Source organism: Abramis brama (genome assembly GCF_963993115.1).
Source record: "Abramis brama genome assembly, chromosome: 6".
Taxonomy (NCBI): domain Eukaryota; kingdom Metazoa; phylum Chordata; class Actinopteri; order Cypriniformes; family Leuciscidae; genus Abramis; species Abramis brama.
The window spans coordinates 15,813,248-15,826,376 of NC_139968.1; the positions used below are offsets into that span (position 1 = coordinate 15,813,248).

General features: G+C 35.3%; 1 protein-coding gene across 1 annotated transcript; it reads left to right on the forward strand.

Moving 5' to 3' along the window:
* The first annotated feature begins 3,372 nt into the window (after positions 1 to 3,372).
* cxcl12b (chemokine (C-X-C motif) ligand 12b (stromal cell-derived factor 1)) lies at positions 3,373 to 12,678 on the forward strand. The gene is made up of 4 exons (XM_084116545.1): positions 3,373 to 3,651; positions 6,492 to 6,609; positions 8,395 to 8,478; positions 10,629 to 12,678. The coding sequence occupies exons 1-4, from the start codon at positions 3,585 to 3,587 to the stop codon at positions 10,657 to 10,659; spliced, it is 300 nt and encodes a 99-aa protein (XP_083972671.1). The 5' UTR covers positions 3,373 to 3,584; the 3' UTR covers positions 10,660 to 12,678.
* The last annotated feature ends 451 nt before the right edge of the window (positions 12,679 to 13,129 follow it).

Below are 13,129 nucleotides of genomic sequence, written 5' to 3' on the forward strand. Positions count from 1 at the left end.
GTATATTTGTATTAACTGTAATCACGAATGGATGTAAATAATCTCCTTATGGAATCTTGGACCAACAAAAGTCCATCATCACATTCATTAAAGTTTGTACTAGATGGAAATCAATACCGTAACATCAAAAGAAACAACTTGAACAGAAGAGAGAAGGAAACCTACAATACCACCAAAAATGTTTAAAACGCAGTCATTTTTATCATGTTACCATAAAGGGCCAATCATAAATAGCCAACTGTGATTAACAGTAAGCATTTTTTTTTTATGTTGAAAATAGTTTTTAGGTTTCATTTGGTAAAGATCTGGGTAAAAGTACATAGCCATTATTTAATATATTGAATTAATATTGTTAATGAATTAAAAAATTGTAAATGTACAACATATAAACAAACAAATATATTCAAAACAATATATTAGTTATTACATATTTTTTTCACTGATGTAGCAGCCATTATTTCCAGTTCCAATCAAAAAGACTAAACGGTTTGTTTAAAAATGTCTGACAGAGAGTGATTTTATATTAAATTTTTATAGTGCATCATTTTTATAAATTTTACAATTGTTATCTCATATAATTTCATAAAAATATTTCTTACATTTTGGTTAACTGCCAATAAATAAACCCATATAAATTAGGGTGTGACAACAATGTACTAAAAACTGAAAAGTTTTTACTTTGTGTTTTTCAAATACAGACAACAACATTGTCAAAACGTTCCGGATCAGTGAAAACGATTAGAAACGCTGTATTATTCATGCCAGACCAGTAGATGTCACTTTGTAAAGAAACGCTACCCACCTATAGACTGAACATGTAATGCATAAGCGCGTGACGTCACTGTTCTCACAAATTTGCGTTTTTGTAGTTTACACTCATACGAAAATGGTATCGTTTTCAAAGACTTGCACTGAAACCCATTTTCAAACATTTACGTTTTCAGCGCCGTTATCGTGTAAATGAACGGCCAAACGCATAAAAAGTTTTCTGTTTTTAGTTAAAAATGGTGTTGTGGCCCCTCAGTTGCTAAATTATTAGTCATGAATTAATAATAAAACTTTTTTTTTACTAAAATGGTACCTTTGGGGTAAGTTGTGCCAGATGCATTGGGGTAAGTTGCGCCAGCGCCATCAACTAACAGTGATATTATTTACAGCATTTAGAGGCGAATCTCACCATTACAAATAATCTTTCAGTAACAAATACCAATTCAAAGTGGGGAAAAAAATTGCGACATTTATATATTTTGAATATTAAAAACAATTCCTAGATAGTTTAAGATAAAATAAATAATATGCATTGTGCATTACTAAACTGTTGGTTCTCATTTATGCAAATTGTTCATGTATTCCACAACAATTAAACTTAAACCCATTTTCTCTCAATCCCCATTGCCTAGAGAAAATAGGTAAAAAGTGGCACAACTTACCCCCACTCTCACCTAGTGTAATTTTCTGCTTCAGTGAAATGTAAATAAACACAAATATAAAGTGATTTATTCACTGTCCTGCGTCATGCATTCGTCTTCGGTTGTCCGTCAGCTCTTCGTGAGAACAAAGTGAAGGAAAACGTTTCTCTGAAACACGAAACCTGAGGATGTGAAACGTGCCCTCTGCCCTCTAAAGTGATACAAGTTGCAGAGTTGTCACTTAGGTCAGTAGTGATGTTTGGTAATCTTTTCAACATCCTCCTGCTCACTTGCACTTTAAAAAAGGCCAAGGGTTGAGATCAACAATGTGAACATTAACGCAGGATTTACTAATATCACTGGACGCCCCAAAGCCAGTAAAAACAACAAAGCCACAAAAAGTTCGAGCGCTTACATTTTAAAGCTGAAAATCCGAGCGTTTGATCTCAGATCAAAAGGGATCACTAAAATACTCCAAGTGTACATTTAAACAACAAAGAAAATACTTCTGTTGTTTAACAGGGATGATTGTTTTTCCACCTGCAATATTGTTTGTTATACGTGCCAAACGTCACTCCTGTGACTAAATATTGCGAACTGCAAGACGTTTGAAGTGCCACTGAGACACAACAGACTCTCGATGACCTCAAAAACATATAATTAATGTTAAGTTTGTATACCACTCCTTTTCACATGCCTGTTGTTTGCACCTCGGCGGACCGCTTGATAACTATCAACACCCTCTAAAGTTTACGGGCTGTTAAGGGGGTTTGGTCTCTCAGCGTGAGGGTCTGAATGCAGCCTATTAAAAGTGTAACACAGTGTCTCCACTGACTCTGTTTGAAAGGTACTTCACCAGCCACTGTTTTATGGAGACGGACACTCACTTTTTTTTTTCGCATTGTTGCAAAGGCCTGTTCAACTGGGCAAGAACTTTGTTGTTCAATCAATCAATGCATTCAGATATGCTGTGTCAGGACGTGTCACGCTAGTGATAGTGATCGTGAAAAATGGCATGACACGTCTTAACGCCCCATATTTGAATGAAAACAAATGCAAATTAATTTGGCAGAGCAAATTATAAGAGTTTTGGTCTGTTAATTACACAAAGGTATCGTATGGCTTCAGAGAAGTTTCAAAAGTAATACATATATAATAAAATAAAATAAACGTTAAATAAAAAAGTTATCATTTTTATATTATATCATTTCTTTAAAATATTCTATGTTGGTTAACTGCCGATCAATATTTGGCAGATTAGTCACAAATTATTAATGATTTGGGGTAAGATGTGCCGCTACTTTGGGGTAAGTTGTGCCAGTGGCATCAACTAACAGTGATAGTATTTACAGCATGTGGAGGCAAAGCTCACTATTACAAATATTATTTCTAAATATTCTAAATATTAAATATTCTGAATATAAAATACTTTTTCTTGATAGTTTAAGAGAGAAAAAAATGCTGCAAAATAAAATGTTTTAATGTAATGGTAAAATCAATACAATTTCCCATGGCTTTTATCATGTGACCAAAATAAATTATTATTATTGTAACACTTGTTTGGCAGCTTTTCTTTCACATTTCTTTAATTATAATTGTCTACAAAACTAATTTCCAGCATTGAAGCATACTTTTAGGTCTTAAAGATCACAAAAAGTGTGCATTCAAACTTTTGCCTGTATATACTTAAGACACACCCGAATCATTTAGAATCCTAAAATGGAGGGAATCTGCTGGTAAACTGGGAGCCAGGAAATACAGCAGCGCCAGTTAAGTGAAAGTCGACTACCAGAAAAACATGACATGAAACAAACAATAACAAATCGAAGTATTGAGAAACAACAATACTGAGATAACAGCAGGGACTCTGCTTTCTCCGCTCCCAGAAGAGAAAAAAGATGCAGAGGAGATAGAAACAAGAGAGAGAGAGTCTGAGTCAGACTGTCACTGTTGAATCTTTGCCAGAACATTTTCGGACCTTCGCTGGAGAAGGTGGCAGTCGGAGGACAGGGTCCAGCCCCCCTCCCTCCTCCTCCTTCATCCCCTCCTCCTGAGAAAAGGGGGGTGTTTCCCTCTGGTCCTCAGTCTTAACACTTCGCAGAGCTCTGAGACGCCACACTGAGCTCTGGAAGCTAGCTGTGACGGACAAAAGCCACACACACACACACACTTGGCATGGATAGCAAAGTTCTAGCGCTGGTGGCCCTGCTGACGCTCGCCATATGGAGCCCAGAGACTGACGGTAAGTGTGTTACGACTAACATTTACAGATTTACAGCATTTAAGTTTTCAGATGATGCTTTGACGTGTTGTGTTGCAATTCAGTTAACTATAAATAACAATACATTGTAAAATAAAGTTGCTGACTTAAATTTTCAAGTACAATCAACAATTAATTTCAGTTTAATTTACATTTTACTGACTTAAAAAAATGAGTTGAATCTTGTTTAACATAGAAAAGTTGAAAATTGTTGAGTTTAAGAAATGTAAAAACATGTTGTCATAACTTATTGATCATATCATTTTTTTAAGTGTAGCAAGACTGGTGTATCATCCTGGGCATCTTACACTAAAAAAAAATAAAAATAAAAAAAATAACACATTTATAATAAATGAAATTAGTGTATTCATTATAAATGTAATAAAATAATATATTGTAATGTAACAAGCAATGTAATATTGTAATGAAACAAAATAAATATGTTCAAAATGACGAAAAATGTATTTTGTTATTTTGAAAAATACATTTATAATGTGTAATATTAATTCATTTTAAATTCATCACTCAAAACAAAATATATACTAAACAAAAACAAAGCAAAGCTAAACTAAAAACTAAAAAAAACAAAGCAAAACTAAAAACTAAACAAATACAAAGCAAACTAAAAAGTAAACAAAAACAAAGCAAAACTAAACTAAACTAGACAAAAACTAAAATAAAATAAACTAAACTAAACAAAAAAACAAAAAACTCATTGCTTTCCTATTAAACACTGAAGAAAATGGTGTAGGATTTACTTTGAAACAATTTTCAATAGTTTGAGAAATTGCTTGTAAAATTCACAATAATTACAAAGAAACGGCAAGTAACATTTAATAAAACAGGAAGTCTTTAAGTAGAAACCCTGAAATAGCATTTTCTTGTAAAACATGCTCCAATAATCTTTGTTTTATTTACAACTTCGTAAAAGTTTTTACAGTGTATGTTCTGCTGAAATGTTTTGTTACTTGAGTCATAAATTGCAGAACTGCTGTATTAAGTTTTCCAGAATAGTGACTGTTTTCAGTTAACGATCATTAAGGAGTTAACGGTCATTAAGAGGTTCCATTAATATCAGCTTGCAGCTGGTAAATGCCCTGCATAAATTAGCATATATGTCTTCACTATAGCTGTACATGTCTTTACATGTTAGCGGGCCTGATCTAAAAGGCCAGAAGGTTTCGGTGAGATGTTTAACCAGCTGAAGTCTGGCTTTGTTGTTTCTGCTGTGCAAAAAAAAAAAAAACCTAACACTGTTTACTTATCCGCAAGCTCTATTAATTACTGTCTAATTAGGGAATAGTAAGCAAAAAGTTCCTGCGCTGTTCACTTGGCGCAGTGTTTAGTCAAGGCTTAATGGGCCGGTGTTTAACATGATAAAGGGAACAGAGAGTGTCGGAAATATCTGTGGGAATTCAGAGTTTGACTTGCCTCATAACCGGGTCCGTTTCGGCAAAGTGCAAAGGGAAACCAGGGAGATGTGAAACCATTCAGAGAATGTTCTTCAACAGATTCATTTAATGCACAAATTCAGGTCTAAACCTGGAGTGGCATAGTGTGATTATGGGATTGTGCCGTATTTAATGTTGAGGACCCTCAGAAAGGCTCCTGATGAAAAACGTGGCGAGTGAAAAGCCAGGCCGGCCCCTGTGTGAATGGACGAGGGCCACTAGAATGCAGACTAATCTCTTTTTAATGATCAGGGTTTGTTAATGGACGCAGGTGATCGGACACTTTCAGAAGATGCTTTCGAGAGTTCAGTGATTTGTGTTGTACTGTAGGATGATATTGCATTAACAGGAACTATGGATTGCTTTAGTTGGGAATTAAGTTTCTCTAATATGTGATTTCATTGTGTCTTTGTAAGTTCTGAATACAAAGGTTTTGTCAAGTAATTTTAAAGGTTCAGATCAGCTAGAAACAGCTGTTTATCCATCTTGTTATTGTATGCATCTACAAAAACTTTGTGATAATCTGTTGCAATGTTTTAAAAAAAAGAAATTATTTGGGTAATTGGGTATTGGGTATTTATTATCATTAGGACACAAATCAGTACATTCAATTTTAAAATTGAAAACAATATTTGTTTTCAACTATATTTCCATGAATTAATGAAAATAATATGAAGCAAGGAATTATCTTAAGTATTTTAAATATTTTAAAATGTGTTTCTAATATAATATCTGTATTTTGAAGATCTTATACACTACCATTGAAACATTTGGGATTTTTTACATGTTATTGAAAGAAGTCTCTTCTGCTGCATCTGATGATCAAGAACTACAGTAAAAAACAGTAAAATTGTGAAATATTATTATCATTTAAAATATCGGTTTTCTATTTGAACATATTTCAAAATGCAATTTATTCCTGTGATTCAAAGCTAAATTTTAAGCATCATTACTCCAGTCTTCAGTGTCACATGATCCTTCAGAAATCAGTCTAATATTTAATGTCCAAGAAACATTTATGATTATTATCAATGTTGAAACTGTTGAGGAAACAGTGAAACATGTTGTCTCAAGTTTCCTTAATGAATAGAAAATTCGAAAGAACAGCATTTATTTAAAACAGAAATATTATGTAACATTATGAATGTCTGTACTGTCACTTTTGATCAATTTAATGCATCCTTGCTGAATAAAAGTATTAATTTCTTTTAAAAGAAAACATACCGACCCCAAACCTTTGAATTAATGAATGAAAGTGTATTGATTTATCACTTCAATACAAACTGTAACTTCAGATCTCTTTGATATAAGAGGCATTTTTCATATTTCTCCTGCACTGACTCCACACTTTCTGTTCTGATCCCGTCACAGCTAAACCCATCAGTCTGGTGGAGAGATGTTGGTGCCGGTCCACTCTCAACACCGTCCCGCAGAGGAGCATCCGTGAGATTAAGTTCCTCCACACGCCCAGCTGCCCGTTCCAAGTCATGTGAGTCCACATCCCACGGCCGTCTATCTCACAACAGCAAAACTCTACCACATTTATCATGCTTTCCACAACTACATTAAAGTACACCAACGATAGTCCTTTTAAGAGCGCCAGAAATAGCTCTTAAAGTTGCAAATTTCCACAAACCATGTGGGAAAGAAGCAATGTGTCCTGTTATTCAGTAACAGAGTAACAAAAAAGGACCAAATGAGAAAATTTGAGAGAGTGATTTTGTCCGTCATGAGCGTTCAGGTTTTCATGACACAATAATTGTTAAGGGTCAAAATGATTAGCTTTGTGTTACGGGTGACCTTGTCCTTTTCATTTTACCAGCATTTGGTATTACTTCAGTGGTCTGGAATGTATTAAACCGAATCATTTGTACCCCGTCTGCAGCAGAAAAGCCAAAGCGCTACAGGGGATCAAGGTTACAGGGGTTACGGAGGTTAGCATGTAGCCAAGGGTCATTTGGGGAACAAACTTTGGCCGGAGGAAATCACCTTTAATCTGCCACCTTCCACACATCTTGTTTAGAAATCCTTTCGGATTCATTGGCCTAGATGAAAGACAGCCACCTACCCTTTCCCCCCTAGACACGCACATCACTCATTTTGTTGTTAGCATTAGCTAGCTGTGAGGTAATTACTACCTGCTGGCTCGGTCCCAGACCACCGACAAGCTCGCGCAAAAGATCGTTTAGACTAGCTAGATTAACTCAGAGCCCTAATCACAAACAAACAAACAAATAAAGCAAACTCTCTCAAGATAAACTCAATGGAAGACATCCCGCCAGAAAACAAACAGGGGGTAGCATTACACTTTTAGTTAGCTTACTGATCGGGAGGTTGATTGGGAGGATTCGTGTGTAGAATTGGGGTTAAGCAGATCTTTTATCTGAGCCGACAGGGTCCATTTGTCTAGACAGATTGAGGGATCCGTGTGTGTGTGAGGTGTAAGCAATACGAATAGGAGCCATTTGAATGGCAACGTGAGCCGCTAACTTTCAAACACAACCTTTTGCCACTGAGGTGCGAAGTCTGGGTGTCATTTGTGTGGGTAAACGAAGCGTTTGAGGGGATTTTCCTGGCTGTGCCGAAGCAAATTTGGAGGTCAGATATCAATCTAAAAGATTTCTGCTCGAGTAATTTCAGACACTTTACTTTTTCTATTTGTCGTTAACCAACAAATTCTCCCAGCAAAAGTTTTTTTTTGCAAATATCAAGGTAAATATTGCTGTAGGCTTAGTTATTGCAAGGATGTAACATAGATAGATAGATAGATAGAATTTACAGTGTTATAAATGTGGATTCATTAAATGAAAATGTAAAAAACGTTGCTAGATTTACGATGTTAATAACTGGAAACATACCATCACAGTCTGTTTACTTCAAGAACGATAATTATTAAGATATTAATGTGTATGAATGTATCAGTGTATTGACAATTTCAGAGGAAATCAAATCATTTATGTTACTTTAGACAAACTATATGCACATGCACAGTTCTGGGAATCTCAGTCAAAATCTTCAGAATCATCAAAAATTCCGAACTTCCAGACAGCACAACATTATCCTCACGGACTGGACCGCCTCTAATTCAATCCAGTTATCTGATGGAGTGCAGTGACTCCTGCCAGTACAGTAGAATAGAGCTGAAATGTAGTCCATGACGGACAGCTGATACGATCTGATGAAACACACTGTAGAACCGCAGAGGGAGAAAGGTACAGTCTCTCTTTTGCTCTCGTCCGAAACAAATCCCTTCTTTTCTCCCTCTCATTACCAGTGCCAAGCTGAAGAACAACAGAGAGGTCTGCATCAACCCCAAGACCAAATGGCTTCAGCAGTATCTAAAGAATGCCATTAACAAGTAAGAAGAAACTCTTTCTACACTAGAAAAAGAACAGTTCACTGGGAATCATGGGATAAGATACAGTCTGTTTCCTTATAGACTTAAAAACTACGAATTAAAATGTAAACAAATCTGGAAAAGAAATGATGTTTAAAATTTAAACTAAAAAATGTTTATTCTAAGGTGCCACGACACAGTTTTCAACAATACACTGAAAACTCTTTATGTGTTTTGGTCGTTCATTTACACAACAACGGTGTTTTGAGAGCCTGAAAATGCAAACTTTTGAAAACGGGTTTCAAAGTGCACGTTTTTGAAAACGATACCGTTATCATCTCCGTGTAAACTACAAAAACACAAATCTGTGAAAACGGTGACGGCATGCGTATTTCGTGTTCAGTCAATAGGCTCATAGTATTAATTTACAAAGTGACATCGCCATCTACTGGCCTGGCATGAATAATACAGCGTCTTTAGTCGTTTTTCGCCGATCTGCTTGAACCGGGATCGTTTTGACAACGTTGTCGTCTATACAGAGAAAAATGCAAAGGAAGCTTTTCTGTTGTTAGTACATCGTTGTTGTGTAAACGTACCCTTACTGATCTCAGTAATAAATGTAACAAAAAGTTACGTGTATACATTTTACATACAAAAAAGTACATACACTAGCTGCGTTTCCATTACCCTTCAAATTGCGCAAATTGAAAATGCGAATTTGAAAATACGGCCAATGGAAACATCAATTTCGCAAAAACTCCCATATATCGCAAAAAGGTTTTTACGCTCGCATGAGGTGGTTTTTCAGCCAATTCGAAAAAGGAATATTTCGCAAAACTGCAAACAGTTTTTCCACATTTAGAGATCACCTGGCGAGACACCTGGTCACCTCACACCGTTCCTCTGTGAAATCGCGAACTATAACTTCACAGAAACATCTCATATGTCCCGCTCCCAAGTATAAGGGGCTTTTTTCTTGCCATTAATGCTTGAATAACACGCTTACGTCTCATTCGATTAAAAATGACAGCTAGTGCAGTGGCTGCGATATACATAGACCTATCAACATTCGTTGCCATGATTTCTGGAATGACTTATCGCGTGAGAAACAAATTACCCTAACCCTCTAATTATAAAACGTTTAAAAAAAAGTAAAACAATGCTTAACATAAGAAAACCTATCATGGAATCACACCGATTTATTAAAAAGAAATAATGAAATGTATTCTGTACATTACACAATGTAATGTTCTGATGTAATGTAATCTGTATGTAATCAACTGTATTAAATTTGCAGTGAGAAGGATTTACAGAATGTGTTCATTTACGCAATTTACTTTACATCAAAAGCAAATGTAAAGGTGCTGTAGCATTAAGTGTTTTAAAACAAATCTTAGCTGCAATTTACAAGTTGTTGTTCCTGACAATTAAATGGCATATGTGGAATGTTATTGGGTAATTTAAGATTATATAAATTACACGTTTACCTAAGTAGGTAATTAGGCTCCACCACAGAGCCTTAAGCATTTAACCCCTGTTCATTGATCACACTAATTGTAGATTAATCATGAGGTAACAGGCAGAGCAGAGAGGTTTTACACCACTATAATCAGCCTCCTATTGTGCCACTGAGCCAAACTGACTGATGCCATTAAAACATAAAAAGGGAGAAAAAAACACTATAGATGTGTTGATTATTATGGGTCAGTCTGGAGCAAAAAAAAGCAAAACTAATAATGATGACAAAAGCACATAGCAAAATTAGTAAAACTTAAAGTAAAACTGCAAATTTACAAATAAAAACCCATTTAAAAATATGAATATTAGTTTATAAATAATACTGCTCTCTAAGGCATTCTTTGAATTATCTAAATTTATTACAATAAATCTAAAACTTAGTAATCTTTTTGTTCCAAGTGACCTACTTGCAAAAGACTTTTTGATAAAACTATGTTCTAGATTGATAAAAAAAACAAAAAACATGTTGCATGCATTAACAGAATAGCTCATAGAAATGTTCAAAGACTACAATTACAAGTTTTATCCTCAGAAATTTAATAAATGTTTCAGCATTGACATCTACAGTATTAATCTTGAAGGTAGTACTGTATATGTAAAACTAAACAAGTGGTTGTTCATCTCTAATAATATGACTTTTCTTTCTCTTTCAGAATAAAGAAGTCAAAGAAGCGTTCAAAGTAAACACGCGATGATGTGCGGGGAGGACCATGGTGCATCTCTGACCTCTAAAGAGGCGCACGTCCTCTTCCCTCGCTCTCTTAGATCACTCTTCCTCTTTCTGGACTGCTTGCACAAACAGCACTTCACCTAAACCAGCCTGCAGCTCACCAAAACACAACCAAACACCTTCATCCCGACGCACTGCTACTGCTGGCTGTGACTATTTACTGGTGCACGAGTGAATGAAGCGATTGAACGCGACTTTAAACGTGTGAATGTGAAGGCAAGAGAAATATTTACAGGTTTTCCGCAACTTAAAGGGCAGTAAAAATGAGAGTTTGTGGATTTGTGTCATAGGGATGTTTAACCTTTAGGATAGTTTGGGATTAATAAGGGACGCAAGCAAGTGAAAAAGATGCAGAAAGTTAAAACTGCCCCTGTTCAAGCTTACTTTTGCTGTAGTCTAGGTGTTTAAAAGCTCATCAGCACACATGAATGATCTAGCATGCTAACACTAGCTCTGTTCCAAAACCTAATGAGCCGCCTACCTAGACACCCAATGCGAAAAACGACTAAATAAACTGCCTTGTATTAAATTTACATCAGTATCAGTTGTAGTTCACAATTGAAGCAATCCCAGAATGCATTGCGACAAGCTCAATTCAAAATCCAAGAAGGCGGACGTGAAAAGCAATTCATAAATATACTCAAATTTCATTCAATACAAAATAAAAAGTTAAAAATTGACTATTGTTCCCTGTAGCCTATTTCTATGCGTTTTTATTCTTAAAAATTGCGCAATTAGCTTAGCAACATGCTAATGCCAAACTGTTTTGGGGTTCTGAATCAGTTGTGAGCTTAACATTTTTGTGGAGTGTTTCAAATCAATCACTTACAAAGTTCCATAACAGTTTACACAACACCAATTTCAACTAAAAACGTCAAACATTTTATGCCTTTTGGTCGTTCATTTACACGACAACGCCGTTTTGAAGGCCTGAAAACGCAATCTTTTTTAAAACGGGTTTCAAAGTGCACGTTTTTGAAAACGATACTGTTACCGTCCCCGTGTAAACAACAAAAATGCGAATTTGTGAAAACATTTTCAGTCTATGGGCGTCTAGTGTTTCTTTACAAAGTGACATCGCCATCTACTGGCCTGGCATGAATAATACAGCGTTTTTAGTCGTTTTCACGGATCCGTGTGAACGGAGATCGTTTTGACAATGTTGTCGTCTCAATGCAAAGGAAAAACCTTTTTGATTTTTAGTACATCGTTGTGTAAACCTACCCTTAGAAGATAGTAGGCAGTATGTGTTGTGCACTTAGCAGTGCACTATGTAAGTAAGAGATAGCAAGGTTTTGGAACAGAGACACGTTTGGCACCGGGCTGCTACTACAGGAAATCATAGTTTCCTGACTTCCTCTTCCTCTCTGCTACCTGTGCGTAGCAAATGCCATACACTGAAATTCAAGAAATATGCAGTTTAAATGCAGTTTAATATGTATAAAGCAGGTGTTGTTAATGCAATCACGCCATGGCAGCTTAAAACTTCTGCTCATCTGTATCGAGCGACATTCTGTGACTCAGGCCTTAATTAACAGCATTTGCATACAGATCTGTACTGTCGAGTGGCCTAAATGTGTGTCATACTGGTTGTGACTCGTATCCAACAAGAACAACCAACATGTAAATATTCTCAAGCACTAAATGGCTGTCAGTAAATGGGTTGAACAGGGACCAAAAGTGAACCGCATAAATGCAAGCGATTTTTGTAGACTAAATTAATATTACTTTATGTATTCCATATGTATCGTGAATTGTTTTTAGCCACAAAATTAAGATATGACTGTGATTATGGTTTCCATGACATTAACACATTTATCTAACACACATTGTTTCTGATCATGTTTTGACTCAAATGCCCAATTGCTGTTTTTGAGCCACTTTAAAAATATAAGGAGTTTGTAATGTAATGATTTATTTTTGTATTTTGTATTGATCGATATGAATAAAAACACAACAGTACAATGAAGGAATTTCTAGGGAGCATTGTATTACAGATCACATTTCCACAATTATTCACTTGTCCGAGTTATATGCTGTTTACAAGCTCATTTAAATGAAACCTTTGAAAAGAAGATGTTATATCATATAATTTTATAAACATATAAATATACCAACATATAAAACCATAAATTATTTGGCTAAAGATTAGCCATGGATTACTAAATTATTATTTTTTACTAAACTGGTAGTGGTATACATATATAAGCAAATTTTTTACATTTATATTTATATATTGTTTTTATATATGTATACATACATAAATTCATCATCACATTTCCTTATATGAATTTTCCTCTAGGAACTCTACACGTTTCCTCTATGAACTCTAGGAACCAAGCAAACAGTCAAACGTGTTTTTCATCAGGTCTTTCTAATAAGCACTGGACAGATGTATTTTTCTTTTGTTTTCCACTGTTACTA

What these genes read in the sequence shown, in the direction of transcription:
- cxcl12b (XM_084116545.1), top strand. Translation starts at nt 3,585, where the DNA reads ATGGATAGCAAAGTTCTAGCGCTGGTGGCCCTGCTGACGCTCGCCATA. An exon ending in ATGGAGCCCAGAGACTGACG is followed by an intron (nt 3,652 to 6,491) that starts GTAAGTGTGTTA and finishes ATCCCGTCACAG; the next exon opens with CTAAACCCATCAGTCTGGTG. An exon ending in AGCTGCCCGTTCCAAGTCAT is followed by an intron (nt 6,610 to 8,394) that starts GTGAGTCCACAT and finishes TCTCATTACCAG; the next exon opens with TGCCAAGCTGAAGAACAACA.